This window comes from Penicillium verrucosum, assembly GCF_028828655.1.
Source record: "Penicillium verrucosum strain IBT 35672 chromosome Unknown utg000003l_segment0_segment0, whole genome shotgun sequence".
Classification (NCBI taxonomy): domain Eukaryota; kingdom Fungi; phylum Ascomycota; class Eurotiomycetes; order Eurotiales; family Aspergillaceae; genus Penicillium; species Penicillium verrucosum.
In genome coordinates this window covers 2,389,491-2,415,800 of record NW_026643212.1, presented here as the reverse complement: position 1 = coordinate 2,415,800, position 26,310 = coordinate 2,389,491, and the positions used below count along the sequence as shown (strand labels likewise).

Sequence of the window (26,310 nt, the reverse complement as noted above, 5' to 3'; positions counted from 1 at the left end):
GAATATCGAATATTACTCCTGCTCTTGCTCTGGCTTTTCTCTTGTCTTTCTATGTCTGAGAATTGCACGGTATGAAATAATAGTAAAATAGACTACAAAAAAAAATTACTTTTGGTTTACTAAGAAGCATTTTGGTGCCGTGCTTTGCAGTTATAGCTTCAACGGTAAGCGTATATATATATATCCATCCGCCTGTTGTTTCCTCGTACTGCTGGAAAGACATTTAAAATCACAAATCACAGACTTCATATTGGTATCATTATCTAACACCTGCCGAAAAGCCATGGGGACCCCCTCCACCGCTAAGGTACTAACAGAGTGACTGTCCCTCCTTCACAGTCAAAGGCCTCCCAAGAGCTCTTTCATCTCCATATATCAAACCACCCAGCCCATCGTTAGGAGCGAGAGTTCCGGCCTCTGTATTATGTACGCACAAAGAACTAAAATACAGCGAGAAAAGAATAAATCAAGCCGAGGGGCTGCCACGGGGACTAGAGCCAGGCTTCTTGACGAGGCCAGCAAAGAAGTTCGCCAGGGCTTGGTTGTGGGCTTTCTCGTCATTGCCGCCGGTGCCTGCATATGGGCTCTCCTTCTTTAGGGTTCGGCTGGCCTCGCGGTCCTGGGGTAATATTTAGCTATGTCCTGGGTTGGGGAGGGGGATGACGCCGCGCTGATCGGGTGCTTACCCGAAGCTTTTTCAACATATCATCGGCGTCCACTTGGATTCCGCCCATGTTGAACTGTACAGGGCCAATGTGATCATTGACTTTGCCTTCGTCGGCCATGGGAGACATCTCCAGTTGTGGGGTTGGCTGGTTTGAATTCTCCTTCTCATCCTTGGCTTTGAGATCTTCCAGTTTTTCCACTTGGGTCGCGAAGAAATCTTGGAGGTCGGTGGTCTCGATTTCGATCTTGGTCGTGTTACCGTGGGGGTTGGCTGTACCTCGTTTGGGGTCGTTGATTGTCTGTTCGAACATGGTCACCGCGCTTGTGCCTTCGTCTGCTAGGCCGTTCTCGCTCTGCTGGTTTTCGTCTGTGGTTTGATAGATTGACTCGGGAGGGTCCTGGATCTCAATTGACCACGCTGTTGAAACTCCCTCCATGTCAAATCCTTCCCGAATAATTCGGATCTTACCCCACGAGTCCCAGTTGGCTGGGACCAGGATCTTGTCTCGGTCGATCACATTATGTTTTAATGATTCTCGCTTCAAAAGAGAGTGTATGCCCAGGGAAGAATGAATCAGGCCCTGAAGAGAGTTTGCAAGGAATGGGGTAGTATAGATGAGCGATGCGCCGTCTGTCGGGGGTTAGAAAAGAGCCCAAAATGGCCAAACATAGGGTAGGAAAGTCCTTACGCTTCAGGAGAATTGTTCTGAGGAACTGGAGAACGAAATCGAACTGCTCTTCATGCCATCCGTGATCTTTCTCCAACTTCTCAATCTTATCCGCCTGAGAAAGTCGAGGAACCAAATTAGTAAAGTTTACCAGTAGTTGATTTATGGATAAGAGTTTACGTACCCCTTGGCAGACAACACACATTGGGATTCCGAGACCCTCGTCCCATTCACCGGGTCCTAGAGGTATTGTGACAGGACCGCTTGAGTTTGACATGCCGCCTGCAGCCGCGGAGCTAGGATCAATTCCCCTTTTGCGATCGCGCCACTCGGTCATGGTCTCTTCCATAACGAATTTAGTTTCATCGTCAAGCGAAACGAGCACAGAACGTAGCAGACGGGTCCATTCTCTTAGCCTTCGAACCCACGTCCATGGGTCTGACCAGTCCATCAGGATGACAACCAGCGTTTCCGGGACGGACTTGGGGGTCAGGAGTGGTTTGAGGAGAGGTGCGAATGACGGAGAAGGTTCGGACAGGAGGTAGGCCGAGACGCGGGCCAGAGTATCTGCGCAAGAAGAGCATTAGCATAGCCAAAGCTAGTAAAAGAGTGCATTGTTCCAATACCTTCTTTATCAGCATCAAGGACATCTCGATATGTGTATCCAAGCGCAAACTGATTGGCGATTGGAGGTGTTTTCCCTTTACCTTTCCGTTTGTCGTTTGCTAAGCTAGGGTCTCCAGACGTGTCCGCGGAAAAAGTATCTAGAAATTCCCTTTGGCTGTCCGGCGTACCACCTATCGTCGAGCTATCAGCGACACGTCCAAGAAATTGAAAGACGGGACCAGAAATGAGGATGAGCCAGACTAGAACGCTCAGAGGAAACTGATACTAACCTAGCACTAGCAAGTTCTTCTCAGGCAAGCGCTTGCCATTAGCAACAGTATCTAATAGAGAGGACCAAATGTTCTTCTTGGAGCCATCTTTGCTTGTTGGCCGACTGCTCGTTCCGGCCACCTTCGACCCGGGATTCGGACTGGAGGACATCGTGTCTAGTCCCACCATGCCTCAAAGGGCATTCACCCTTCCAAATGTTTTTCTCTACCGTAGTACAGCGGAAATATTGTGCGCGTGGAAATGTGGAGGCGGAGGGGGAGAAGGGCGAAGCAACGTCGCGGGTCAGGGGAATCCCGAGGAAGATGGATAAATGTAGGGGGCCCAGGTGAAAACAAGCCTGCTTGCGAAAAGTTCTTCGAATGCAAGTCACAAAAAAAGAGGAGTGTCTTTTTCTGGCACGTCGTTGAGCAGGGGGCTAGTTTGCATTATAAAGGTGCGTCTCCGTAAACAATTGATTATTACGGTTCCGCAAGGTCTCCACATTTATTTCTCTCCAACTTCTCACCTTCAACCATTCTCTCTCACACATTTCCATTTCCCATGAATTCTATTCGCCAGGTCCAGGCGCTCAATAAGCGCGAGCTTGAGCATGCGATGTAAGTTGAACTCATATGAAGCTTCCGCAAAGCTCTTTTTCCCCGCTGACAGTCTTACCTTCCACCTATAGACCCCCAGAGGCATCATGGCACGCAGACTACCGTGACACAGCCTATATCTACATCGGAGGGCTTCCATTTGATCTATCTGAAGGTGATATCATCGCGATTTTCTCACAGTATGGAGAACCGGTGCATGTCAATCTAGTCCGCGACAAGGAAACAGGCAAGAGCAAGGGATTTGCCTTCCTGAAATATGAAGACCAGCGCAGCACGGATCTTGCAGTGGATAACCTTGGGGGTGCAACTGTCATGGGTCGTTTGCTTCGGGTGGATCATGCGCGCTACAAGCGGAAGGATGATGAGGAAGAGCAGGACAATGTCGCCAAGTTGATGGGAGATCCGGCTATCGAGAACAAGAAGGCCAAGGAGAACGACCGAAGAGAAATAGAAGAGAGGCGACCGATGCTGAAAGAGGAGAAGGAGCTGGAAGAATTGATTCGGAACCACGACGACGAAGACCCGATGAAGGAATTCCTCATCGAGGAAAAGAAGGAAGAGGTCGCTACTGCAATCCAGTTGTGGAACAGCACCAAGAAATCATCTCGGCGACGCGATGACAGTAGAGAACGATCAAGTCGACACCACCGCCGACACCGCTCCCGTTCTCCTCGCGAGCGAAGACATCGAGATGATCGTTCTCCAGATAAAGAGAGGCGATCTCGCTATAGGTCATCCGAAAGAGGTGAGAAATCCAGAAGGGACCGATCACCGAGGAAATCACGCTCTCCCGAGTCCCGAAGACATCGCAGTGATCGGGATAGACATGATCGCCGCCGTTGAAAAGTATGAGATATCATTATAAAGTCTTCCAAGGTTATCTACGACCCTACAAATCTTTCTCGCCGAGATCCTCTGCTTGCTAGTTGGGTCATCCTGACTAGATAATGGTATTTCGCCGTCCAGAAAGCGATGCAATGATTCAAGCTTGATGCTGGCAGTAATCTGGGTGCTGCGGACAAGGTGTTCGTTATTTGCTGTGCGATATAGTACTACCCTTATTTTGACAGACTGGGAATTCTCTTCTATCAACCAAGGTATCTCTTCCAGCCATCCCGCAAGCAATATCGCTTTCCTTCCTCGCCCTCTCGAAGCACAAATTTCTCCCAGCGCCCCTCTTTCCCAGCTCCAATTACCAACAGAGTCTGGTCATCGCACCAGCCTATCAGGCCTTTTTGAGGCCGACCAAATGATGACCCGATCGGTGGCACATGCGAGCCCAGGTTGGGTTGTTCACCAATCTCGAAATGTGCGTTGGCAAATGAATAGACATCTGAGAAGACACGAGGAAGTAGGGGAATCTTGCCAAGGATTCCCCATTTCTGGCTAGGATGTGCTTCTTCGGATGCTGGTGATGGTGACTGACTGCGACGAGCGGTGGGTTGCTGGTGGGGGATATCAAAGATGTGAAGAGTCGATTTGTCAGATGTTACTGCCAGCAAAGTATTGGATGGCGAAAATGAAATTGAGAATACCACGGCGTGGTCAACACCGCGTCGCAATTCTGCTAGCTTCGTGCAATTCCCTGTAGCAAATACACGAACCAAAGTCCCCTGTACAGATGTCAATAACCCACCGATAGATCATCGCAGCCAAGTGAACTTACAGACTCACTCGCCGTCGCCAGCAAGTTCCCATCTGGACTCAAAGCCATAGCACGCAACGGTGTGCTATGTGCGGGTATGATACTGATGTTGCCGGTCTCCAGCTCTATCATTTGGACCTGGCCCGGAGATCGGCCCGGGAAGGCCAACACCTTGTTATCGAGACAGGCCAACCCCAAGGGGTTGTCGGAGGTCTCAAAGACGGAGAGTTTCTGTGGAGGGTTGGAGAATGCAAAGACATGGACGCTGTTTAATAAGACAGCGACGACTTTTGATTTGGAGAGACGAACACCGAGGACGGAAGTGCGGAATTCAAGTGTGATGGCCGCTTTCTGTTTGGCATCGTCCCATATAACCAACTAAGGGGTGTATATTAGCTCGGATACCCATACTTTGTGCTGAGAATGGTTGCTTACCTTGTTCTGTGGAAACTTGGGGTTCTTTCCACCCCCCACAATAGCCAAGTAGTTCGACTGGCCAAGCATTTCCGCCACCCCGATACCTGCATTGAAATCTTTGAGTGCAAATCAAGGCAATTAGAGCAGGTTCTTCCTTATTTGGTACATTCTCGACTCCGGAGTATCAATCACTTACCTCTCAAAACCTTGAGCTCGCAAGGGTTGGCATTATATACTGTTCGAATCGTTCATCAGCCTCGGCTTCATAGTTCATGATATGAGCTAGCTTCTTCCAAGGCTCTCCTGGCAGCTGACTCAAGCTTCCCTTACCACAAAATCCCGTTTCCAATCCCACTGAGAAACAGCTGTTATTATGATTAAATGTTGCTGAGAGTGAATATGGCCCGGTGGACTCATCGATAGATTGGCGGGTATTCATTGCTGTATGTCAACGAAGCATAAGAGAGAGATTTTTTGATTAGATAGATATGTGTGGGTTGACTCTCGATGATAAAGTCCGCAATTCCTAATAAATAGTTGACCTTAATGATCTTTTCAGGTTCAAATGCTTCAAATGCCTTCATAGGATGTCTGGGATCATCCCCGAGCTTCTTAATCGATAAGAAGCAATGCGGGCAAGATCCACATTGACACCTCAGGCATGAATTACATAATCATACGGTTGCCAGCAGCGACCCACTTTGATCAACCCCTGAGTTGCTGCTTGATGTTTGTTGATGAGCATCAAGGCAATATTGTGTATGGAAATAAGGGGGAAATACCCAAATGTATGATAATTTAATGTATTTTGCCTTTTTTTTTCTACATTCACTAATCCATTGTGACGATCAAGAGCTTTGTAGAAGTAAAAAGGTAGCAGACTGGAGAAGAAGAGCTGTCCCGTGATTGGCCACCTATTTGGGAAAGGGGGAAACACGAACTGTCTTTCCTCCCCCCCCTACTCTCTCCAGACTCTCAGGAGAGCCAAGTTTCACACCCTTCTTCCTCGTTATTAATTCCTTGCTTTGGGCTTCTGTCTTCAGATTAAACTTCTTTAATCTTCGTCTAGCTCACAATGTCGTCAGCCCTCAACGCGGTATGTGCATTCTCCCCTTTTATTGGGAGCTTCCCGCGTTCTCAAAAAGTTTCCCAAGCTAATTGCATGCCCGTACTCGTTCCGGGTAGATCAAGATTCGTCGCAAGAAGAATGTCAAGAAGGGTATCCAATTCTGTTTGATGGTGTGCGGCGCCAGTGGAACAGGTATGTTCAACCCGACTTACTCGACTTCCAGGGACTAACCGGATCTCCTTTCTGCGACAGGCCGCACAACTTTTGTCAACACTCTCTGCGGAAAGCAGGTTCTAGAGGGCAAGGATGCCGATGATGCTGCCAATGCCCACCTTGAGGAGGGTGTCCGCATCAAGCCCGTGACTGTCGGTCAGTTGAAACCGTCCCCTGCGCACGGCGCTTATATCAAGCCATCAATACTGACACTGGGATGGCAGAGCTCGAGTTGGACGAGGAAGGAACCCGCATTTCCCTGACCATCGTCGATACCCCCGGATTTGGTGACCAGATTGACAACGAGGCCAGGCATGTACACACAGATACCCGACATATGTTCATCGACTGACTTTTTGTGTAGCTTCGGCGAGATTGTCGGTTACCTTGAGCGCCAATACGATGATATTCTTGCAGAGGAATCGCGAATTAAGCGTAACCCTCGATTCAGGGATAACCGAGTGCACGTCCTGCTCTACTTTATCACACCCACCGGCCACGGTCTCCGTGAACTCGATATCGAATTGATGAAGCGACTCTCTCCCCGTGTTAATGTCATTCCTGTCATTGGAAAGGCCGATTCACTCACCCCCCGCCGAATTGGCTGAGTCCAAGAAGCTGATCATGGAGGACATTGAACACTACCGCATTCCCGTCTACAACTTCCCCTACGACATCGAGGAGGATGATGAGGATACCGTGGAGGAGAATGCCGAGCTCCGTGGACTCATGCCTTTTGCTATTGTCGGCTCCGAAGATTTTGTTGAGATTGACAACCGGAAAGTGCGCGCGCGCCAGTACCCATGGGGTGTTGTCGAGGTTGAGAACCCTCGTCACTCGGACTTCCTGGCTATCCGTAGCGCTCTGCTCCACAGCCACTTGGCTGATCTGAAGGAGATCACTCACGACTTCCTCTATGAGAACTACCGTACTGAGAAGCTTAGCAAGAGCGTCGATGTTGGATCTGGGTATGTTTATCCTGGTATTGGAAATATCTATGATCGATCTGCTAACACACGGATGACTAGTGGCTATGATTCTGCTATGAACCCCGAGGATCTTGCCTCCCAGTCTCACCGCCTCAAGGAGGAGCAGCTCCGTCGCGAGGAGGAGAAGCTCCGTGAGGTTGAAATCAAGGTACAGCGTGAGATTGCCGAGAAGCGACAGGAGCTGTTGGCTCGCGAGAGCCAGCTCCGAGAGATCGAAGCTCGCATGCAGCGTGAGCAAAGCCAGGGCGGCGAAGCAGCCAACGGAGAGGCCTAGATATACCCTGTCGATGATATGGCTCATTCAGCGGGGCGCCGGTTCGCAATGTGATACCGTTTGTGCCAACATGGACTTTTTGTGGCACCAACAAGTTGGCTTTTGTTTATGGGATAATATTGACTCTGTTTATTCACGTTAATAGCTTTTTTCTTCTTTTCTTTTACCCCTGCGAGGATGGGCCGCCTCAACATAGATTACGGCACTCTGGTCATGAATTGTGGGTGCAATACTTCTCATTTCCAATGGGAAACAGAACTATGTCGAGTTGGGAATTGTTTTTGCCAGATTCTGGAATCCCTATCCTCGACATATCTCACTGCGTTCAACCCGATGACTGCCTCTTTTCCAGCACATGCTTTCCGTCATGTCCAGGTCATCCTATCTTTTTTTCTTTTGATCACATCCCAGCTGGCCCGTTACATGTTGCTGTATCATTTCTATTTCCCCCACTTCTCTGCTTCCTCTCCTGTTCTTGTCCAAAGTCCGCAGCGCAGCAATATTCCCTCTTCTCTTGTTTTTTTTTTGCGTTCATGGCTCCTGTCTTGCCAAATATCTATCCTTTCTCCTCGCCTGTCTTCCCCCGATAGTAATTGAGGAAGAAAAAGTACCTGAGTAGCTCACTTCTCTCGTTTTTGGTTGTGCCACCGTAGCTTGTTACTGTGTACTATCTGTAGCAGTGTGCTTTAGTTTGTGGGACTACAGCTAATATATGTTGAGCTTGGTTCGCCATCAAGGGCGATCAAGTTTTGCCTAATTTCACAACTTGGTCCAGAAGTAAAAAGATAGTTGTATACTACTACTACCAAGTTGATTTCTAGCTGTATGTGAACCAATCATCAAGCGTTGAGCTATATACCAACATCAAGATATATATTCCGCTGCTTTATACATATTATTTTCATTCTAGCTAGCAGGGGAAAAATGGAAGACCATGAAAGCAGATCGAACATCACAATTGTATTTAATCACATTAGTGGGCTAATTTTAAATTTCCTGCAATTGTCATCTGAAATGCAATGGTGCCATTCACATCAATGAAATTGCTAAGTATAACAGACAAAGATGTCTCGAACTCAAAACGATACAGGTAGAACGAAGACGTCTCGAGAATATGGCCATGCGGAAGAAGACATAGCCATCGGGAGATAGAAAGAGCTAAAGAAGAAAGGTAAAAAATTTTTAAAAAGAAGAGAAAAAAAAGAGCATATGCAACCAGCAAGGAGAAGAAAGGGCAAGGTGAAAAGCAAGAAAGCAGACACGCAAGAAGTGGTATTTGCGCTCCATTGTACATTGCGTAGAAAAGACGGGGAAAGACCCCGATTTGTTGTGATTGGTTGGGTGTTGAGGAAAGGCAGGGATGGGTGTTTGCGAAGCAGATGTGGATTATCCGCTGAACTGTTGTACAGACAACACAGTAAACAGTCACAACTTCGCGAGTGTGTTGGGACGGAACATGTAGTGAAGGCGAGTGTCGTTCAGAACCTTAGACAGAGACCTCCTTAATGCTACGTGGGAAAAGAGATGCGGACGACAGCGTCAAGGCGGCGATGCCAAGCAGGGGTTTATTGTGGCATGTACCCGTCGGACATTAGGTGGCCGCTGGCTGTGGCTTGTTGGTCCAGAAATCTAAACTGGCAACAGTGTCGTAGCCTCGTTCATCTTCATAGGCGTAGATAATCTACCAAAACTAGTCAGCATTTGATCTGTGATAAAAGAAAACATTCGGGAAGAAAAACATAGAAGTGACATACCTCGCGGGTGGAACTGTGTAACATGCGAATATTCTTGCCGGTCATAAGGTGCGTCAATTCACTTGTTTCAACGTGTCGAATTTCAACGAAGTTGGGTTCGAACGCCAGGATGTAAGGGTAGGACAGCGCGAATGAGTTCGGGTTGCCCTCCCAGGCGATCCTCCAGTCCGGACGGGCTCGCCACCCGTTGCGGTTGACGAAGAATGAGAAATCACTATAGTTGAGTAGGAACTCGCCATTCATTCGCTCAATATGGATGGGCTTGACATTCTCCTTTCGTGCCACGAAATCAAGGGACGTGTCGGCCTGGTCAAGGAGAGACTGCGTCTCTGTTGTTTCTAGGCTGACCACTTCAAAGCCACGTGCACAACCAACACACAGCGTAGAACGTAGGAAATGGATGGAAGAAGACTCGGCAGGGATATAGTATTCCTGAGTGAAAGTGTTAGTGTGAAGTGAACCACAAATACGCAAGAGAAAATATGTACCTTGAAAGGCTTAAGAGTATCCTGGCCGCCCTGGAACATTTTGCTGACAGCAGACTTCTTCTTTCCCTTTGCCAGATTGTCCATCGGCTCGTAGACCTTGATCGTACTTGATAGCGCCGATGTTTTGACTGAACAAACAAGATGACGACCGAGACCAATGCCTGCCTTGAAAAGTTGGCATGGCCCTGAATTTTCTTGGGCCGTTTTGCCATGCTGTTCTGGCCCTCGACATAATCGAGAGCGTCCATGGGATAAGAGGAAAGCGTTTTGTTTGCCAGAACCAACAGCAGCTGGTACTCTTCTAGAGTGTCGATTTGCGTGACTTGGGTAGCCTCTAGAACCTTTCTTGGTTTTGCTGTTTTGTCTTTGGGCCAGCGCTCAGAGACAAATATACCATTATCAGTTCCGTAGACCAACTTCCGGCCTCCATCTGGTAGGAGTTAGCGAGTGATACTAAAGCCAAATAAGGGGATTTCAACTTACCAATCGGAACAAGACAGTTGATCCGGTTGACCGCTGCGAAGAAGCCCTCGCTCAGGATCGTCTTGTTGTAGAAATTGCTGTTTCGCTCCCATAATTTGTGTTGTTGTTGCTCTACCGCTTCGATAAACTTTCGCCGTGTGGCGCTGTTTGTGGCATAGAGAGTTTGTTCGTAACCGCCTTTGCCGAGATGTCTAAATGTGATGGGCAGTCCACCATCTTTGGCAGGAGGGGGATTGTTGATGACAGTCTTGTTGGACAGGAGGCTGGACGAAGGTCTTTTGGCAATACCAAGTCGTGGGATAACCTCTTCCATCTGAGCGATTACTAACAGTTCCAAAGGAATTGGTTTCCTGTAAACTCGAGATTCCTCTCGTTTATTCACCACTTTGACGCGAACGAGCAGGACGGCATGGTCAAAGAGATACGCAGTAACATCGGAGCTGTCGGCTGTAGTCTTCTTGAATGACATCTTCATGAGCATTTGTCGATTTTCTTCTGTAAGCTTCAAATCAACATAGTCCGCAGAGTTGAACTTCAGTGCAGCGTTCAGTTGAACTAAGTTGAAATGGTTCTCCGCTTTTCCACTTTCGGCATTGACGCGCGAAAGGAAGTCTTTGATCAGCTTGATGGCCTTTGGAATATCTTCTTTGTCAGGGTTACCATCCGCGCTGTTTTTGTAAACACCTTCAAGCAAAAGCGGGTATCTTGCAAGACGAGTTGTAGGCTTCGTCAGGTAACCATTCAGTTCCAGCTTCCGAGATTCCTTGAGACGTTCTGTGTCTTCGACAAATTTGGCAAAGGCTGGGTTTGATGCTTTCTCCTTCTCAAACTCGTACTTTCCGTAAAGTTGGTTGGCACCATATTTGATGAAAGGATCGAAATTAGGAACATGTTGACAGAAGATATCGCCAATGGTTTGAACGACTTGACTCTCCTTCTGTCGAGCATTCAGGGCTTCACACAGAGCGCTGTTGACCTTAAGGACTTCTAAACAGTTGCCAAACACGGTTCGGATGAACTTTTCACGTCGGTGTTCTGGAATTGGGGAATGAGTGGTGGTTCCAGCAGCACGTAATGGTCGCATCCAGAAATCCCGCAAATATTCTAGGTCCTTAACGAAATCACGCTCGGTGTACATGAGCTCGAAGATGACTTCCTGTCGTTTCTTCTCGTGATCGTCAACTGAGTCCGAGACCTCCTTGGGCACCGTGCTAATCCACAGCTTTTGGTTATCATTGTCGTCGTCATCATCGGGAGGCAGAGCAGTTTTGGATTCCGATGTTCCTAGTACCGGCTCAGGTTTCAGATTCAACCTGGATTGCTGCTCGAGTCGTCGCGGACAAGCAATAGAATAGCAGAGAGTGTCCCGGTTGCAAGTCGGAGAATAACATTCAGTCAGGAGGGTGAAGACCCCATTAACCTCGGTTGTCGACTTGTCTTCTCCCATTGTTTCCTTGAACTGATAGACCTCTCCGGGTGCGTCTCGAAGACGGTGGTCATATGTGACATCGTGGAAGAACTTTTGAGCATCCAGCGCACGGCCGAGTAAAAGAGCAAGGTTGCGATCATTAGTTCTGATTATGGAGCCGATCAAGTCCACTGAATCAGTACCCGAAAACGCATTTTGATACGAAAGACCGTTCTTCTGTCGTTCGCCAAGTGAAATCTTCTCCCTGAAAATCTCAGCGACAAGAGAAAGTAAAGCAGGATAGACCACCGGAACTTTGCGCTGTGAATCCCTAGAAACAAGGGTAACTTTGCCGGAGGAGCTCTGTGTGGCTTGGCTTTGAACACTCATCGCCCGATCGGGGGCAACAGTGGATGCTATGGACATAGTTCGAGATGCCTGCGATGCATCACTTAGCTGACGAGATGCAACAGATTCATCCGGAGTGGGCTGCATAATTGAGTCGTGCCTTACTGGAATCTGTTGATCGTGACTTGACGGAGGTCTACGGTGTGGAATTGACCTTCCGCTGCTCATGATATGCGGATCCCGATCTGATGACCAGGAAGTCATAGACATGGCCCGTTCGTTCGCATGCTTTTCTGGAACAGGCCGGCCGAGCTGCGTGACCTGGGCACCAGAATGATACTGTTCACGGCGAGAGGCAGTGGCAGAGGTGTGATTAAAGTTGCTTGGCGGGGTCTGGTAAGGCGGTCCGCTCAGTTTTGCCATTGATCTTGACCGGGTTGAATCGGAATTCAGCGCAGGAGGAGGCATGGGGCGATTGAAATCCCTAGGGTCTGGGTACTGGGGCGCAGGACTTGGTCTTGACTCGAGGCGTTGAGGTCGAGGATAAGCAGCAAAGCGCTGTTGGGGATTTGCGTTTGGGTTGTATCGAGGAGGCTGATGTGAAGACATTGTTGCCGAGGCCCCTGGATTGTAGGCCTGATATTGCCCAGATGGTGGGGGTGGAGGATATCCATTTGGTGGTGCCGATGGCGGTCCGTGTCCATTTGGCATATGCCGTGTTGGCGGCGGTGGTGGTCTCTGAAATTGGGGTTGTGCGACATGCGACGACATGGTATGAGCGCGACCCTGGGAGAATTGCGGGGTCTGGGAATTCATGGTATGGGAGCGTCCTGCGGGTGGTGCGCCTCCAAAAATGTCAGAATACGCTGCATCCCGCTGCGTAGACGAGGCGGGTCCGTGAGGCCGGTAATTCCGGCTACGCTGGCCCCCCAAATCCGCCATTTTCACGGATTATCAGCGACCGAGGACGAGTAGCAGTGGTCTAATCAGATACGGAAGGTATATCTAGTCCGGGATGCGAAGAAGGCGAAAGGGGTATCCGGTTTGATCGTGGAGAGCGTCCAGGGCGTCGCAAGAGGTCTGTTCAAGATCGTAGAGAACGGGAGAAACAGTAGAGGTGGAAAGAGAATAAAATATTCGGTAGGCAATGACCTCGAAAGAAATATTGGATTGTCTCAAAAGCACTGATGGGACTCAATATTCCATAATTCCCCTCAGTTTGGATGGGGAATTTCAAGGCAATATCAAAACGGTATTAATGGAAAAGCGCCAGGAGCCGTGAGCGCAACAAAGTCAAGGCTCCCTTCGATTTCATGCCCTCAGCATCCTCCGAAATTTGAGGTGAGTGATAAAGGTAGGAGAGTTGTTGAAAGTGGGGGTGATGGTTAGATGTTGAAAATGCAGTAATAAACTGGGGGGGAAAGAGGGACCCAGGAGAACGAGGATGGCGAAGGTGACGGCGAGGCCGGTATGGTAATTTCAATACAAAGACTTCTAATATGCGGGTGATAGGGCGTTTAGAATTGAATATCTGGAATACAGCAAGTACGGTATCGTCACCGCCTAGAAGCAGACAATGGCGTGGACTACGGCGGGCGAAGTGGCCATGTGGAACACCCAAAGCCCCGAAACCTCCAGCTACCAACAGCCCAAACTTCTCCCTGCCCTTGACCTTGTATCAAACAGGTCTCATTTTCTTCTTATATTTCTGTGTGATTGGCGAGATTAGTCTTGCTCCAGCATCACTATGGCAGACAGTGAGCTTGCGCCCAAGTTCGCTCCCTTCTTCTCCTTCGTGAGTTCAAGGCCCTAAAAACATTGGAGTTAATAGACTAACAGGCTTCCGATACTAGGCTGGCATTGCTGCTGCAGTGAGTTTATAACCTCCTTTCGATTCGACAGTATGCTAACAGTTCCCTACAGATGATCTTCGGGTGTACGTGAAATACCTCGCGCGGATGGAGCCAGCTCTCTAGGTTCTAGGTCTTTGGACAAACAGCTTACAATCTCACAGCGGCAGGAGCAGCTTATGGGACAGCGAAGTCTGGCATTGGAATTGCAGGTGTGGGAACCTATAGGTCCGATCTCATCATGAAGGTAAGAAACCATCTATCCCAGGTTCGCTGGTTCAGCGATGAGCAGCATGGTAGCTAATCAAGTTCATGGCGGCAGTCCCTCATCCCCGTTGTTATGTCCGGTATCATTGCAGTTTACGGTCTCGTTATCGCCGTGCTCATTGCGCAAGCAGTGGGCCCAACAACCAACATGAGCTTGTACACGTACGTTTTTCGCGAGTTGGGTGATGTGGAGCTTGGCACAAGCTAACACTGCACAGAGGCTTCATGCATCTTGCCGCTGGAATGTCAGTTGGTCTTACGGGTGTGGCTGCTGGTTATACAATTGGAGTTGTGGGTGATGCAGTAAGGACCCTATATACGCAGCAACGTGAGAGGACTATTGAGGCTCTAACAGCTACTCTAGGGTGTCCGAGCATATATGCAACAGTCTCGGGTTTACGTGGGAATGATTCTCATCCTGATCTTTGGCGAAGTTCTCGGACTTTACGGGTACGTTCCAAGTCAGATTATTTAGATTACTCTTTGCTAACATGGTCAGCTTGATTGTTGGTTTGATCCTAAACTCAAAGTCTTGAGCTCTGAGCAATTTCGTACGCCAACTCATTCCACCACACTGTTTCGATCCGCTACCGGTCATCCTGAGCTTAAAGAGACACCATTTAATAAACGTGTACTAAAATCATAACCAGGACAGATAATGACCATGGGACTGGATCGAGATATGGGACTGACTTGGACTGACTTCTAAATCAAATACATTCTTATTTCTGGTGTACAATAAAGGGATCTTATATATAGATTCGGGATCAAATCAAAGCTTAGAGCTTACTCAGGTCCGGTTTATCACCGTAGTCTCTTCCCGTTCAGCCCCGCCCCCGAATAGCAAAATACGTCAGAGCCAGAACTTCTATTCTTACAACTCTTTGCCCCGCGATTTTTCTGAAACCCCCAGACTCTTTCAAGTCCTCAATGTTCTTTATGATTTGAAACTCGGAGTTAACCTGTGTTGCCGATTGGTGGCGCGCTAACTGGGTCTCCATACACACTTTTTTTCTTCCCTCTTCTACCGCGACATGGTCTTTGACATTTAAACCATTCTAATGGCAACTGGAGCAGTGCAACATTCGCCAAATGAGGCGCCAGGAACCATGGTCTTTCCCAAGCTAAACGGAAACCTGCATCACAGGGAAAAGCAACTTGTCGAGTCCCTCCGGCCGTCTCCGCGATCCTCGAACCCTTTTCTTATCACCGAGCGCCAGGATGAGAAGCAACTATGCATCTCGTCGAGGAGTCTGCATGTGAGCGATTTTGCGCTCGTCAAGACTCTCGGAACCGGTCAGCGCGCGGCCTAATCCATATTTCTCTTACAAGAGTCACGTCTGACTGTTTATGGTTTTCATCGTATAGGCACTTTCGCTCGGGTATGGCTCGCAAGGTTAAAGGACCAAAAGGACAAAGACAAAGTCTATGCGTTGAAAATTCTGCGAAAGGCGGACGGTAAGCGCTACTTTGTCTAACGTTGCGCGTGGCGAGGGATAACTCGTGCTGATTGCGGCTGGAAAGTGATCAAACTCAAGCAAGTGGAACATGTGCGCAACGAGCGAAAGGCCCTCGCAGCCGTTATTGACCACCCTTTCATCACCACCTTGATTGCATCATTCTCGGATGAGAAGTGCCTCTACATGCTGGTATGGCAACTTTCTTTTCTTTTTTGGAACTCGGAACTTGTTTTGGAACTCGGAACTTGTTTTGGATGACCACTAGGTGCTGACCATTGTTAGCTGGATTATTGTCCTGGAGGTGAAATATTCACATATCTCCGGCGACAACGACGCTTTAGCGAAGAAGTCTCGACGTTCTATGCCGCCGAAATAACAATGACAATCGAGTTCCTACACGACATCCATGGAGTTGCCTACCGAGATCTCAAACCGGAGAATATCATGTTGGATGCGGACGGTCACCTCAAGCTTGTTGACTTCGGGTTTGCAAAGCAAGTCGATAATCGCGAGACATACACATTATGTGGCACGCCGGAATACCTAGCTCCGGAGGTCATTCAAAACAGCGGCCATGGACTTGCAGTGGACTGGTGGGCTCTCGGAATATTGATCTACGAATTCTTGATCGGGCAGCCACCTTTCTGGGATCAGAACCCTATGCGCATCTACGAGCAGATTATCGAAGGCCGTCTACGCTTCCCTCCGAATATGCCGCCCGCAGCACAGAACATCGTCTCCCTACTCTGTAAAACAAATCCGTCGGAGCGACTGGGCCACATCTCTGGTGGCTCGACACGAGTCAAGTCCCACCCTTTCTTTCAAAATGTCATATGGGATGATTTGTTTTATCGCCGGGTGAAGGGGCCTATACTTCCCCGCCTATCCCACCCCGCCGACACCGGTAACTTTGAAGAATACCCGGATCCCCCGACCTCAGAAACACGAACATTTACACGGAGGATCTGAAGAAGAAGTACGAGCCGTTATTCAGGGACTTCTGAAAGATTCGTTTGCCATTACAGCCCATCAAGCTCCCACCGAACCTTCGCTCTTCCGACATTATCAGATGACCGCCATCTCTCTCCAACCCCACGGGACCCCCACGGACGCGTCCCCGGTGAGCGAATGCTCCTCCACCCAGAGGCCACACTCGCGATCATTCGCGATCATTCGCGTCAATCTTACCTTTTTTGCTTTCAGATGCGATCCACGACAGCCCTTGGCAGGTATCTGTGGCAAATCTGGTCTCGGGGGGGGTATCACACTCCTCATGCTATTCAGCTGGTCAGCCATCATTTGACCTTCCCCCCACACCCACACTCGTGGACAACAAGTATGGTGACCACCCCGGGCAGTATTGTTTTTTTTTTTTCCTTTCTTTTTTTTTTACATACACTTCCCTTCGCAGAACTTTGTTTTTCGATCATGATCATGGAGATCGATCACCTGGAGTTCATACTCTTGCCTACGAACCCACAGCAACTTCACAAGGTTTCCAAGCGCAATCTTGTGAACGGGGAGCGTTTTAATACCATTGTCTTTTGACTCTCTTTTCGTCGTAAAGTGATCAATATAACTTACATAGGTGGTTGCTTATTGCACATATTCGGGATTTTCGATATTGTCTACTCAAGATAATGCTTGGTGCACCTACTCGTAGGTGTTTTTGAGTAGAAGACGCGAGAATCTGGGAAGAGAGGGAACCCTCGTTAGGTATGCATAGGATGGATGTACCCAGTCACATAGTCATCGCAGATTTTATGATTAGAAGCTAGTTATCACATTATTATTGTCTTTGAAGACCTCTATTGTATTGTCTATGGAAACTTGAGTACAGTATAAATACATAGATCGGTTCGATGGCAACTCGAGATATTGGGCCTCCCAAGTATATTCAATCCCCAAATGATAGGATTCAAACCTTTCATACATTATATAGTACCACATCCAACTCAATTGGATCTTTCCTAGGTCGCTTTGCACAAGCGGCCATCCTCACTCTCGGTCCACTCATCGGAACCGACAGCAGTTCTGGCGTAGAAGATATTGTTCGGGTCATACTTGGCCTTGACCTTACGCAAGGCATCATAGTTGGTACCGTAGAAGACCTCTTTGAAGTTGGGCTGCTGGAAGTCACCCTGCCAAAACGATAAGCATGTGTTCATAATAATGAAGGAGATTAGAGTTAGATATTGGTTTACATACCTCATTCATATAAGCACCGGACTCGGGAGACAGCGCAGTCAGCTTAGGAATGAAATCCTCGGTCATTTGGCGCTGGCGCTCCAACATGAGAGCATCATTATCCCACTCCCAAGGGGTAGTCAAAGTAGTATCAATCAGGGTCTCGCGCCAAGCAGGGAGGACTGCGTTGTGGACGTCTCCAGTCACCTTCTGGGAGACGTTCAAGCCGACACCAATGAAGACACCACCGGCCTCGGTGATCTCACGGTAGGCAGTCAGCAGGGCGTGGTTGTTGTCCTGAACGACCGATCTCGGGACCAACCAGCCTCCATACTGGGCAGTGCCAACCTGGATGGGGCCTTGCATATCCTGGAATTGACGGTAGTAGCTGTCGTATTGCTTGGAAACGGTGGTGTACTTGATGCCGAGGTTGTCGAGTTTGTCGGTGAAGGGCTTGAGAAGGGCCACCAAGTCAGCGACAGGGATGTTGGGACCGGTGATAGGAGCAATAGAGAAGCTAGTGTTAGTGAAGTACCAAACGCTCATAGCACCTGCATCGACGATAGCGGGCAGCTCGGCGTGGAAGGCCTCGACGGAACTGTAGAAGGTATCTTGCGAGATACCCTCACTTGTGTATGTCATGTTCAGGCCGGAGACGGGAGTTCCGGGGTGTGCCTTTGAGGTCATGGACCAGACGACACCGTAAGTGCCCGCACCGCCACCGCTAAGAGCCCAGAAGATATCGGAGTATTCGTTGTCACGGGTGGCGGTGATGAAGTTACCCTGGCCATCGATGACCTCCCATTTCAGGACTTGATCGGCGGCCAGACCGTAGCGGGAGCTGAGGGCGGAGTGACCACCTCCTTGGGAGTAGCCACCGGCAAGACCAACGGAGGGGCATTCACCGCCAACGACCTGGTAGCCAGTCTTCTCGGCAAGCTCGTAGGCTTCGAAGCCCTGAATTCCAGCGCCCATAGTCATGGCCTTTCCGGAGTAGTGCTCATCCTCGTAGGAGTCGATTGACAGATCTTTCAGGTGGTGAGTCCAGATTGCAAGGGATCCAGCACCAGTGGATCGGCCATTGTAGTCGTGGCCGGTGTTACGGATGACAAGACGGATGTTGTGCTCGGTTGCAAACTTTACAGTGTTGGAAATCTGATCGGGGCTGGTAACATCCACGCTGTAGCGCACATAGTTACCCAGTGTGCAGGGCTTTGAGACGGGGTGGAAGGGATCACAAGCACCCTCGGCAAAGAACGGTGCCATAATCGAGGAAGACGATTCATAGCTGTTAAAAGATATTATTGTCAGTACCTAGTACACGCTGTTTGTTGTTATTCTACATGTTTAAGGTCAACTTACTGTTGCTCGGGAAAGAGCCATCCATCCTTCAAGACTGCACAGGTCGCAGCATTGTAGTTAGGGTCATGACAAGGTGTGCCTAGAGGCACGGTCTCCACTAGTCGACCCTCGATGGTGTTGTTGAATTGAGACCACTCAGATTCAGTGGGCCAACAGGTGTCTCCGGGGAAGCAATGGCAGGCCTCGGAGGCTAAAGCCTGAGGCAGAACCGCCAACAAGGAAGCAACGAAGGATGCGCGGAAAAACATAATGAATTGGCTTGGCTCTCATGCAAGTGTATTGGGTTTCTCTTTAAATAATTCGGAGTTATGTACTGAAAAGATAACCAAAAACAAACAAACCAGGGGGTATTGGGGTATCCGCTTAGAACATAGAAAAACCCACACTAATTGACGCATGTAATCTATGACAATATATCTTTGCAGGCCAAGACAAGCACGGACTTCGTCTTGGAGAACAATTTCCAAGGTTCTTAAGAATGTGTACAAATAGTATAACTAGTTTGTGGAGACTTCATTTGTTTGAGCCAGCCACACATGGATGTTATTTCCCCCCACCTTCAACCACCTAGGACCACCTGGGACCACCTGGTACCACCTGGGGCCTATTCTGTAGCTTTTGGGAAATTTCCTCAAACTTTAATGTGTGTCACATCCCGAGGTTGCAACTTCGGAAAAGGTTGGCGCTTGATGGGTGTTCCATCAGTGGAACACACAGTTTAAATATCTCCAAATATCTCCACGGTTTGAGGGAATAATCCATGGATACATAGGTAGATCTTCTTCTATATTGTGTAGATCACACAGTTCATAAATTACCTATGGATTTCAGTAGCTTCCATATATCTAATATAAGGCCGGAAAAAAAAGAGAAAAAAACAAGAAAAAAACAAGAAAAAAACAAAATCCTAAAGAGAAAATAAAAAGAAAAAAAATGGACAAATTATAATTTATCCAACATATGCACAATATGGATCCCTGTCTTTTTTAGTCCAGTGCTGCAACTTAATTAAGTCGATATAAGCCCCCCCGCCCCGCCCCACCGCGCTCCACCCCGACTCATAAACCTTTCTGGTTGTACTCCGTACGAATTGCCCGGGGACTAATAATTATGAATAAGAATACCACATCCCCGTTCGGCCCAAATTTTTGTGTGATAATGATCAAATCATGGGCTGGGTATACAACCTCCACGAGACCGATCCAAAAAGCGATATCCCTCGAGTGATCGCAGTCTGTTTGGTGTGCTCAATTCTAGCTTTCCTGTCCGTATGTCTACGGTTTTATGTGCGAATAAGCAACAAGCGGTTTCCATGGGTTGATGACTATGCGGCACTGGCGAGTTCACTATTAACGTTAGCATACGCGGGGATCGCTGTCGCTCGTGAGTCGATATTCCTTGATCAGCCAAGGTGAAATTATTCGGAATTAACAGAATGACTACCTCAGAGACACGATGGGGTCAAGGACTCACCGCCGCCTATCTCCCAAAGGAGAATTTTATTCCATTTAGCAAGGTGCGTATCGCAAGACCTAACAATGACATTGTTCGATCTCGAGCCGGACACTAATTTTGGATCCATAGGTCCAATATACCGGCGGCCCGGTCTACTGCCTCGCTGTACTCGGATTCAAAGTCGCCTTGTTAGCCTCGTATCTGCGCATTGCGGGGATTATCAAACCATATCGCAAAATCATAATTGCCGCCATTATCGTGTGTGTCGTTAACCAATTGATTTTCGCCATTATAATATCCGTCTCCTGCCTACCGGTCAGCCTCTCCTTCTCCAATACACATTACATTGATCGGTGAAAATAGGGTATCTGACATCAAAACAGGTCGCAAAACAATGGGATCCTTCTCTCACCGGGAGTTGTATCGATACCGTACCATTCTACTTTGCCCTTGGAGGCACCAGCATCGTGCTAGACCTGATAATCATCGCACTACCTCTGCCAGTCCTTTGGAAACTCCAGCTCCGCCTCAAACAAAAAGCCCTCTTGGGATGCCTGTTTGCGCTCGGCTTCTTCGTGACCGTCATCCAGATAATCCGCATCCTCACCGTTTGGGACTTGAAGACCTACACCGACAGCAAGAATATCGTAATCTGGTCCTGTGTGGAGACCAGCCTGGGTGTAAGTGGGAATTTTACTATTTTCTATTTCTCAAAGTCCAAGGACAAAACTAACGAAACAAAAATTGCATAGGTTATCATCGCCTGCGTTCCCACGTACGGACCTCTGTTCAAGTCCTTCGCTTCCACTGTGACCTCATACAGAAACCGTGACACTTCGCGTACCTATGCGCTTGACTCTGTTCGCCAAGGAACGGGGACGGGGACGGGGACAGGGCGCAGAAAGAGCAATTTCGGCCCTATATCTGAATCCGAAGGGCACCAGGTTATCGATATTCGATCCGGGTCGCAATCGAATGATGGGGGTAGCGAGGAGCATATATTATCGGAAGCGGACAACTTAAAAGTGTATGTGACTTCAGAGTTCACAGTTAAGTCTGGCACTGCTCCTTGATTTGGCATAGGGTCTTGGTGTTATTGGACTTTGGGAGATTGGGAGGGTTTGAATAATGAGAAACTGAATTACATATATCTGATACCAAATACATATTTTTCTCCGGATACACCGGTTAGACATTCAACTATGGCAACATATTCATATGTAATATATCCCCTAGGCTCGTATAATGGATATCCAGACGAGAGAATGATAAATCAAAATCTCCATTCACAGGCGATAGGAAATCTTCTCGAACTTGCCTTTTGGCTACCACAACAATGATATTGAAATCGAATCTATAAGTAGCTAGTACAGCTAGTAGCAACCCATTTACTCAGCAAAAAGTAAAAAAGCACAGTGTATGTAACAATGAAAAACAAAGTGGGGGAATCATATGAACAGGTATCATGAAACATGGAACGGGTTTTAAAGCTTGCGCCTGGGTTCAGTCATATTCAAAGCACCGATGATGATAGTTCAATGCCGGAGATTTGAGAGTTTGTGACGGGAGAGACAATCGGGAAACCTAGAGGGGAGGTGTGGGTGATGCAATGGGAGCAAAGATTGAGATGAACTGCAAGTAACGGTCTGCAATAGGTCCCTGATACTATACAGTGTACAGTGTTGGAATCGAATATAATAAGGGTTGGGCATTTTTCACAGCGATGGGTCTGTTTTCCATGTGCCTGGAATCAAAAGGTTAGTACGATGTCCAAATGAGACTAAATGAATGTTAAACATAAAGACATACCTCCGAAATTGTGCTTCACGAAGGCCATGGGATCATCCGTATCCCCCGCACCCATTTGCCCCACACCGGGGCTGAAGCTGGTAATGGGTAGAACAACCACATCACCAACCTTGCGGTGTGTAGTCTGGTGGCTAAAGTCTTCGTAGGTAATGTTCTTATCACCAGGCTGGATATTGAAGTATTCCGGGCTGTTGAAGTAGCGGAAGATAGAATCTGTCCAAGCCCCAGGCCCAGTGAACTCCATAATAGTTTTATCCATCTTGCCAACCTTGAGGATGCCCGCCTTTTTCATCCGCAGAGCATTTTCGGTGATATAAGCCACCATATCACGAAGAATCGGGTGCCCGGGCTTCGACACCAAGGTCCACTGGCAGAACTGAAGACGGCGCGAATACCAGTCATGCCAATCATCGCGGTCAGGATCAGCCTCGATGCCAACAATGAATCCGATAGTTGATCGATCGAGTTCCTCAGGGAGCCACGTGTGCGCGGGTTTGAGGGCCAAAGTGTCGATATCGCTGTATATTCCCCCGCGCGCTAGAAGAACCAAGTATCGGAAGAAATCCGCCTTCATGACGCCGAGTGGCAGCGAATCATATGCCTCGAATACTTCAGGAACTGATCCATATAGATATTTGATCAGATGTTGCTGTGTCTCGTCAGGGATGACTTCATGTGTGAACCCGGGGTGCATCTCCGTCCAGCTGGCCTCCAGACCACGAAGGTCTTCGTCAAACCAGAATGATGCCGGGGTGTATTTCCATGTTTGCCAGATGTATGCGGGAAATCGGTTTTCGATTTCATATGGGAATTGATACCGGAGACGTTCGCGGAGCGGTGCTGTTAGTGATGCGCCGAGGGGTAACTGGGCTCGACCTTGCGGTGGTGTTTTCCGTGCCAAATTTGCGATCGCTTCATCCTCTTCTTGTGATATCTTCTTCACCGGTCTGTACCCAGGCGCCCCAGGAACCTCAGGGTCTCGGAACGAGCGGAGGATGAGAACAATGCTGACTACGCAGAGCAGGGCGAGCAGCACCTTGCGCGGGGTGATCATGACAGGCGATGGGGCCGGCGTAGTCGGAAATAAACCGTTGGTTTTGCGACAGCCGTAGATTGGCTGAAAGATAGGAATCAAGGTCTTCGTGCTTTTATGTTCCGTGATCCGCGAGCCCAGGGGATTTGAATATTCTTGGTATGCAATTCGTTCGGCGGGTGTGGTAGTCGAGCGATTTCAAATCCTAGACTAGAGAAATTGAGAGGGTGACATATCGATATGCGGAAGTCTTGGATGTGACCTCGATGGTCGGAGATACGGTCAACCTAGAATCGGAATAGGAGGCGTAAAAAAAAGAAAAGCCAGCAAGAATTGCCGGTCACCTAGTAATACCACAGAACGGCAAGGGGAGATGAATAGAAGAGCTGTCCACGCTGTCTAGCAGCGAATAATTTATCGCCTTGCTGGCTAATTTTGTTAGACGTCCACGACTCGATTAAGAGGATGGCGTATGCCGGAAGCAGCTTAAGTTGGGTGGAGCCGCTCACGTGGTCTTTGAGATGTAACTTGAATCTATGTCCATTTTTGACAGAGTGTTCGTTTCTTACATAGTTGATTCTTTCTATTTTGACATATATTGACAATATTAACAAACAATGTCCCTGCTACATAAATTACATCGCTTTATCGGAGCACCCCCACATGAGGTGCTTGTTGCTCTTCCATAATCGGCGATGATCATCCCGAGATAAAAGATTCATAACATAAGATAAACGTTGACTAGTTAGATAACCATTGAACTTCTTCATCTAAGAACTACAGAATAGAACTACACTATATATATCGCTTCAAATGAGTTAGTTTCGATCCTATATGTAGGGATAGTTTAACGCTTATCTGCTGCAAGCCCCGATCGTGATATAAGCTTCGCTTGGCCTAGGAATTTGATATGGAACTCGCATTGTAGAGCCAACAGCATGATTTCACCAAAAATACGAATTATTGAAGCTATTCACACTTTGTGGGGCTATACCCGATTAGGAGTAATACTACCCTTACCTCCATTCTCTCTCTCTACGAAGATCGACGCCGGACGGGTCACCGCCTGGGTAAGCAGACTCTATAGCTCTAAAACTAGTAAGTATCACCTAGACGGTCTGCGAATATACTATCGAAGAGAGAACGAAGACCGGCATTATGACTCTAGTATTGCGATGTCCTGGAATCCAACACTTCCTCTGGAAGTGGAGAGAACGGCCATGTCTATGGCCATGCTGCTCGGGAAAGATCCAATCTCCGATGGAACAGCTAGAGCATCAATACGAGGAGATCAAGAGGTAAAAGGGTCCTTTGGAGTTTAGAATGTATTGATACATAAAAATAGCTATGAAGGCGGGATTTCCCACCCTCCCATCAGTCCGACCATCAGCAGCAACAATCTTTGTATCAATGGACCCGCCGCGTTTTAGAGAGAACAGTACCTTAGGTTGTTAAACCGCTGGTAAAAGATTTATACGGGCTATTGTCCGCAATGTATCTATCTTAAGGTACACTGTATCACTCGGAGGTTGGGTACGTGTTGGATCCGGCGTGAGGTAGGGACCGAATACCTCTTGGCGGGTTAATATGAATCTCTGCGCAGAAGTGCTGATCATTGATGGGAAAGGTGATGAGTGAGAGTTTGTAGGAGAGACAGAGGCTCTGGATGGCGCTCCATGATCGGCTTGGACTAAGGGACGTTAGAAGTGGAAAAAAACTAACGGAAAGATCCGTAGAAGCTGTAGACTATGTAGTCTGATTGTAAGCAGCGAAAGCAAAGGGGAAGTAAGTATGATGTATTATCCTATCTACTGGAGGCTAAATACTAGAGGGTCAAGCTGACGCCGGCTGACGGTGATGGCTTCAGCCTGAATGTCACGTAAAACGTTTCGCAGGGCGTAACTGACGACATCGTCTGTCTGTCGAAGCTCTGCGCTTGTGTGCTCGGCCGCCTCGTCGTATTCACCATACAACAAGTCGATTTTCGCCGCCATGTCCAGAACGCGCCGCGCCTTTGGTGTGTCGAGCAGTTTGCGCACCTTCTTGATCATATGCAGACGGGACGACACATCTCGTCAATCCTATCGCTAAAGTCCCCCATCAGGCGACGGATATCCGCAGTCGGAGGCACCCAGACCTCTCGCGTAGAACGTTCTGTCGTCGTCGTGGCTGATACTGGGTCCGATCGAGCATTAACCTTATAATCTACCTAAGTAGTTAAGTATTTAGACATCTTTATGCATCTACAACATTAGTGTATCTAAATTACTGCTGGCAATATGAACCAATGAGAGAGTTATGTGCCGGTGGCTGTGAAGGACTCATGCATTGTTACTGCAAGAGGCCTCAATAGGCTTAGCTTGCAAATTAATCTAAAAATTTTGGGGCTTAAGCTCATAATGCATAATATTCCCTGGATATCATAATCGGTTCCATAACTCAGTTGGTTAGAGTGTGATGCTAATAACGTCAAAGTCGAGGGTTCGACCCCCTCTGGAACCACGATTTCTTTTTGCTCATCTTTCAAGTCTCTAGTTCTTTTTATCCTCCTTAATGACCAATCAAATCAATTCCGGCTGGACTTCATGTCTTCTTAATGCAGTCGGGCAAGGCTTTCCCAGACTTTCTAGGGATTTGCGTGGGAATATGGCTCGATAGTACCTTATGCCTTTGCCATTCACGTACGGTGCCTAGATTTAGTGAATTTAATCTTAATATATGTAGGCACCGGCCTTTCCGAGACATTGTACGCGGATAAATACTTCCAATATCCCGCATGCTATATCTGTAAAAAGAATGAAGTATGTTCCCTTTAGAGCTACCAAATATTAGGATATGATTTCAATCCATAGCCAAGTATCAACAATGAAAAAGCCTAGCCAATGGTTATGTGCTTTCTTTTCTTTGCTACACCCTACGTGGTTACCGCCGTGACCACCCATTTGCGGTGATCGGAGAATGTTGAGCTTATC

The 26,310-nt window shown here is 48.1% G+C and overlaps 12 protein-coding genes across 12 annotated transcripts; 6 read left to right on the top strand and 6 right to left on the bottom strand.

The window, feature by feature from the left end:
• Positions 1–419: 419 nt before the first annotated feature.
• N7516_008594 (dynein family protein) lies at positions 420–2,486 on the bottom strand. The gene is made up of 6 exons (XM_057221313.1): positions 2,231–2,486; positions 1,961–2,131; positions 1,519–1,901; positions 1,356–1,449; positions 687–1,297; positions 420–619 (listed from the first exon to the last, which is right to left on the bottom strand). The coding sequence occupies exons 1-6, from the start codon at positions 2,397–2,399 to the stop codon at positions 467–469; spliced, it is 1,581 nt and encodes a 526-aa protein (XP_057071585.1). The 5' UTR covers positions 2,400–2,486; the 3' UTR covers positions 420–466.
• Positions 2,487–2,771: 285 nt separating this feature from the next.
• Positions 2,772–3,670, top strand: N7516_008593 (IST3 family RNA-binding protein; the record flags this gene model as incomplete). Its single annotated transcript, XM_057221312.1, has 2 exons — positions 2,772–2,827; positions 2,899–3,670. The coding sequence occupies 2 exons, from the start codon at positions 2,772–2,774 to the stop codon at positions 3,668–3,670; spliced, it is 828 nt and encodes a 275-aa protein (XP_057071584.1).
• Positions 3,671–3,915: 245 nt separating this feature from the next.
• N7516_008592 (phosphatidylinositol-3,5-bisphosphate binding protein HSV2) lies at positions 3,916–5,328 on the bottom strand (the record flags this gene model as incomplete). Its single annotated transcript, XM_057221311.1, has 5 exons — positions 3,916–4,440; positions 4,494–4,850; positions 4,908–5,005; positions 5,086–5,124; positions 5,220–5,328. 5 exons carry the CDS (start codon positions 5,326–5,328, stop codon positions 3,916–3,918), a joined length of 1,128 nt encoding a protein of 375 aa, XP_057071583.1.
• Positions 5,329–5,964: 636 nt separating this feature from the next.
• On the top strand, positions 5,965–6,779 carry N7516_008591 (Septin; the record flags this gene model as incomplete). The annotated part of the gene is made up of 5 exons (XM_057221310.1): positions 5,965–5,985; positions 6,081–6,150; positions 6,211–6,327; positions 6,396–6,483; positions 6,536–6,779. The coding sequence occupies 5 exons, from the start codon at positions 5,965–5,967 to the stop codon at positions 6,777–6,779; spliced, it is 540 nt and encodes a 179-aa protein (XP_057071582.1).
• On the top strand, positions 6,724–7,434 carry N7516_008590 (uncharacterized protein; the record flags this gene model as incomplete). Its single annotated transcript, XM_057221309.1, has 2 exons — positions 6,724–7,139; positions 7,200–7,434. The coding sequence occupies 2 exons, from the start codon at positions 6,724–6,726 to the stop codon at positions 7,432–7,434; spliced, it is 651 nt and encodes a 216-aa protein (XP_057071581.1).
• A 1,583-nt stretch (positions 7,435–9,017) lies between these two features.
• rom2 (putative Rho guanyl nucleotide exchange factor (Rom2)) lies at positions 9,018–12,857 on the bottom strand (the record flags this gene model as incomplete). The annotated part of the gene is given in 5 exon segments (XM_057221308.1): positions 9,018–9,115; positions 9,189–9,620; positions 9,677–9,772; positions 9,784–10,106; positions 10,160–12,857. The coding sequence occupies 5 exon segments, from the start codon at positions 12,855–12,857 to the stop codon at positions 9,026–9,028; spliced, it is 3,639 nt and encodes a 1,212-aa protein (XP_057071580.1). The 3' UTR covers positions 9,018–9,025.
• Positions 12,858–13,662: 805 nt separating this feature from the next.
• N7516_008588 (V-type proton ATPase proteolipid subunit) lies at positions 13,663–14,568 on the top strand (the record flags this gene model as incomplete). The annotated part of the gene is made up of 8 exons (XM_057221307.1): positions 13,663–13,710; positions 13,769–13,786; positions 13,839–13,851; positions 13,930–14,012; positions 14,088–14,194; positions 14,251–14,335; positions 14,397–14,482; positions 14,532–14,568. The coding sequence occupies 8 exons, from the start codon at positions 13,663–13,665 to the stop codon at positions 14,566–14,568; spliced, it is 477 nt and encodes a 158-aa protein (XP_057071579.1).
• Positions 14,569–15,071: 503 nt separating this feature from the next.
• On the top strand, positions 15,072–15,750 carry N7516_008587 (uncharacterized protein; the record flags this gene model as incomplete). Its single annotated transcript, XM_057221306.1, has 3 exons — positions 15,072–15,328; positions 15,401–15,490; positions 15,557–15,750. The coding sequence occupies exons 1-3, from the start codon at positions 15,094–15,096 to the stop codon at positions 15,748–15,750; spliced, it is 519 nt and encodes a 172-aa protein (XP_057071578.1). The 5' UTR covers positions 15,072–15,093.
• A 1,712-nt stretch (positions 15,751–17,462) lies between these two features.
• N7516_008586 (FAD-binding oxidoreductase) lies at positions 17,463–19,298 on the bottom strand (the record flags this gene model as incomplete). The annotated part of the gene is made up of 3 exons (XM_057221305.1): positions 17,463–17,633; positions 17,701–18,967; positions 19,042–19,298. Coding segments are annotated over 3 exons (1,695 nt in total), but the record flags the coding sequence as incomplete, so codon positions are not given.
• A 912-nt stretch (positions 19,299–20,210) lies between these two features.
• Positions 20,211–21,569, top strand: N7516_008585 (putative integral membrane protein (Pth11); the record flags this gene model as incomplete). The annotated part of the gene is made up of 5 exons (XM_057221304.1): positions 20,211–20,428; positions 20,476–20,557; positions 20,626–20,811; positions 20,880–21,176; positions 21,249–21,569. The coding sequence occupies 5 exons, from the start codon at positions 20,211–20,213 to the stop codon at positions 21,567–21,569; spliced, it is 1,104 nt and encodes a 367-aa protein (XP_057071576.1).
• Positions 21,570–22,211: 642 nt separating this feature from the next.
• Positions 22,212–23,359, bottom strand: N7516_008584 (glycosyltransferase family 32 protein; the record flags this gene model as incomplete). The annotated part of the gene is made up of 2 exons (XM_057221303.1): positions 22,212–22,240; positions 22,306–23,359. 2 exons carry the CDS (start codon positions 23,357–23,359, stop codon positions 22,212–22,214), a joined length of 1,083 nt encoding a protein of 360 aa, XP_057071575.1.
• Positions 23,360–25,146: 1,787 nt separating this feature from the next.
• Positions 25,147–25,389, bottom strand: N7516_008583 (uncharacterized protein; the record flags this gene model as incomplete). The annotated part of the gene is made up of 1 exon (XM_057221302.1): positions 25,147–25,389. One exon carries the CDS (start codon positions 25,387–25,389, stop codon positions 25,147–25,149), a length of 243 nt encoding a protein of 80 aa, XP_057071574.1.
• Positions 25,390–26,310: the final 921 nt, after the last annotated feature.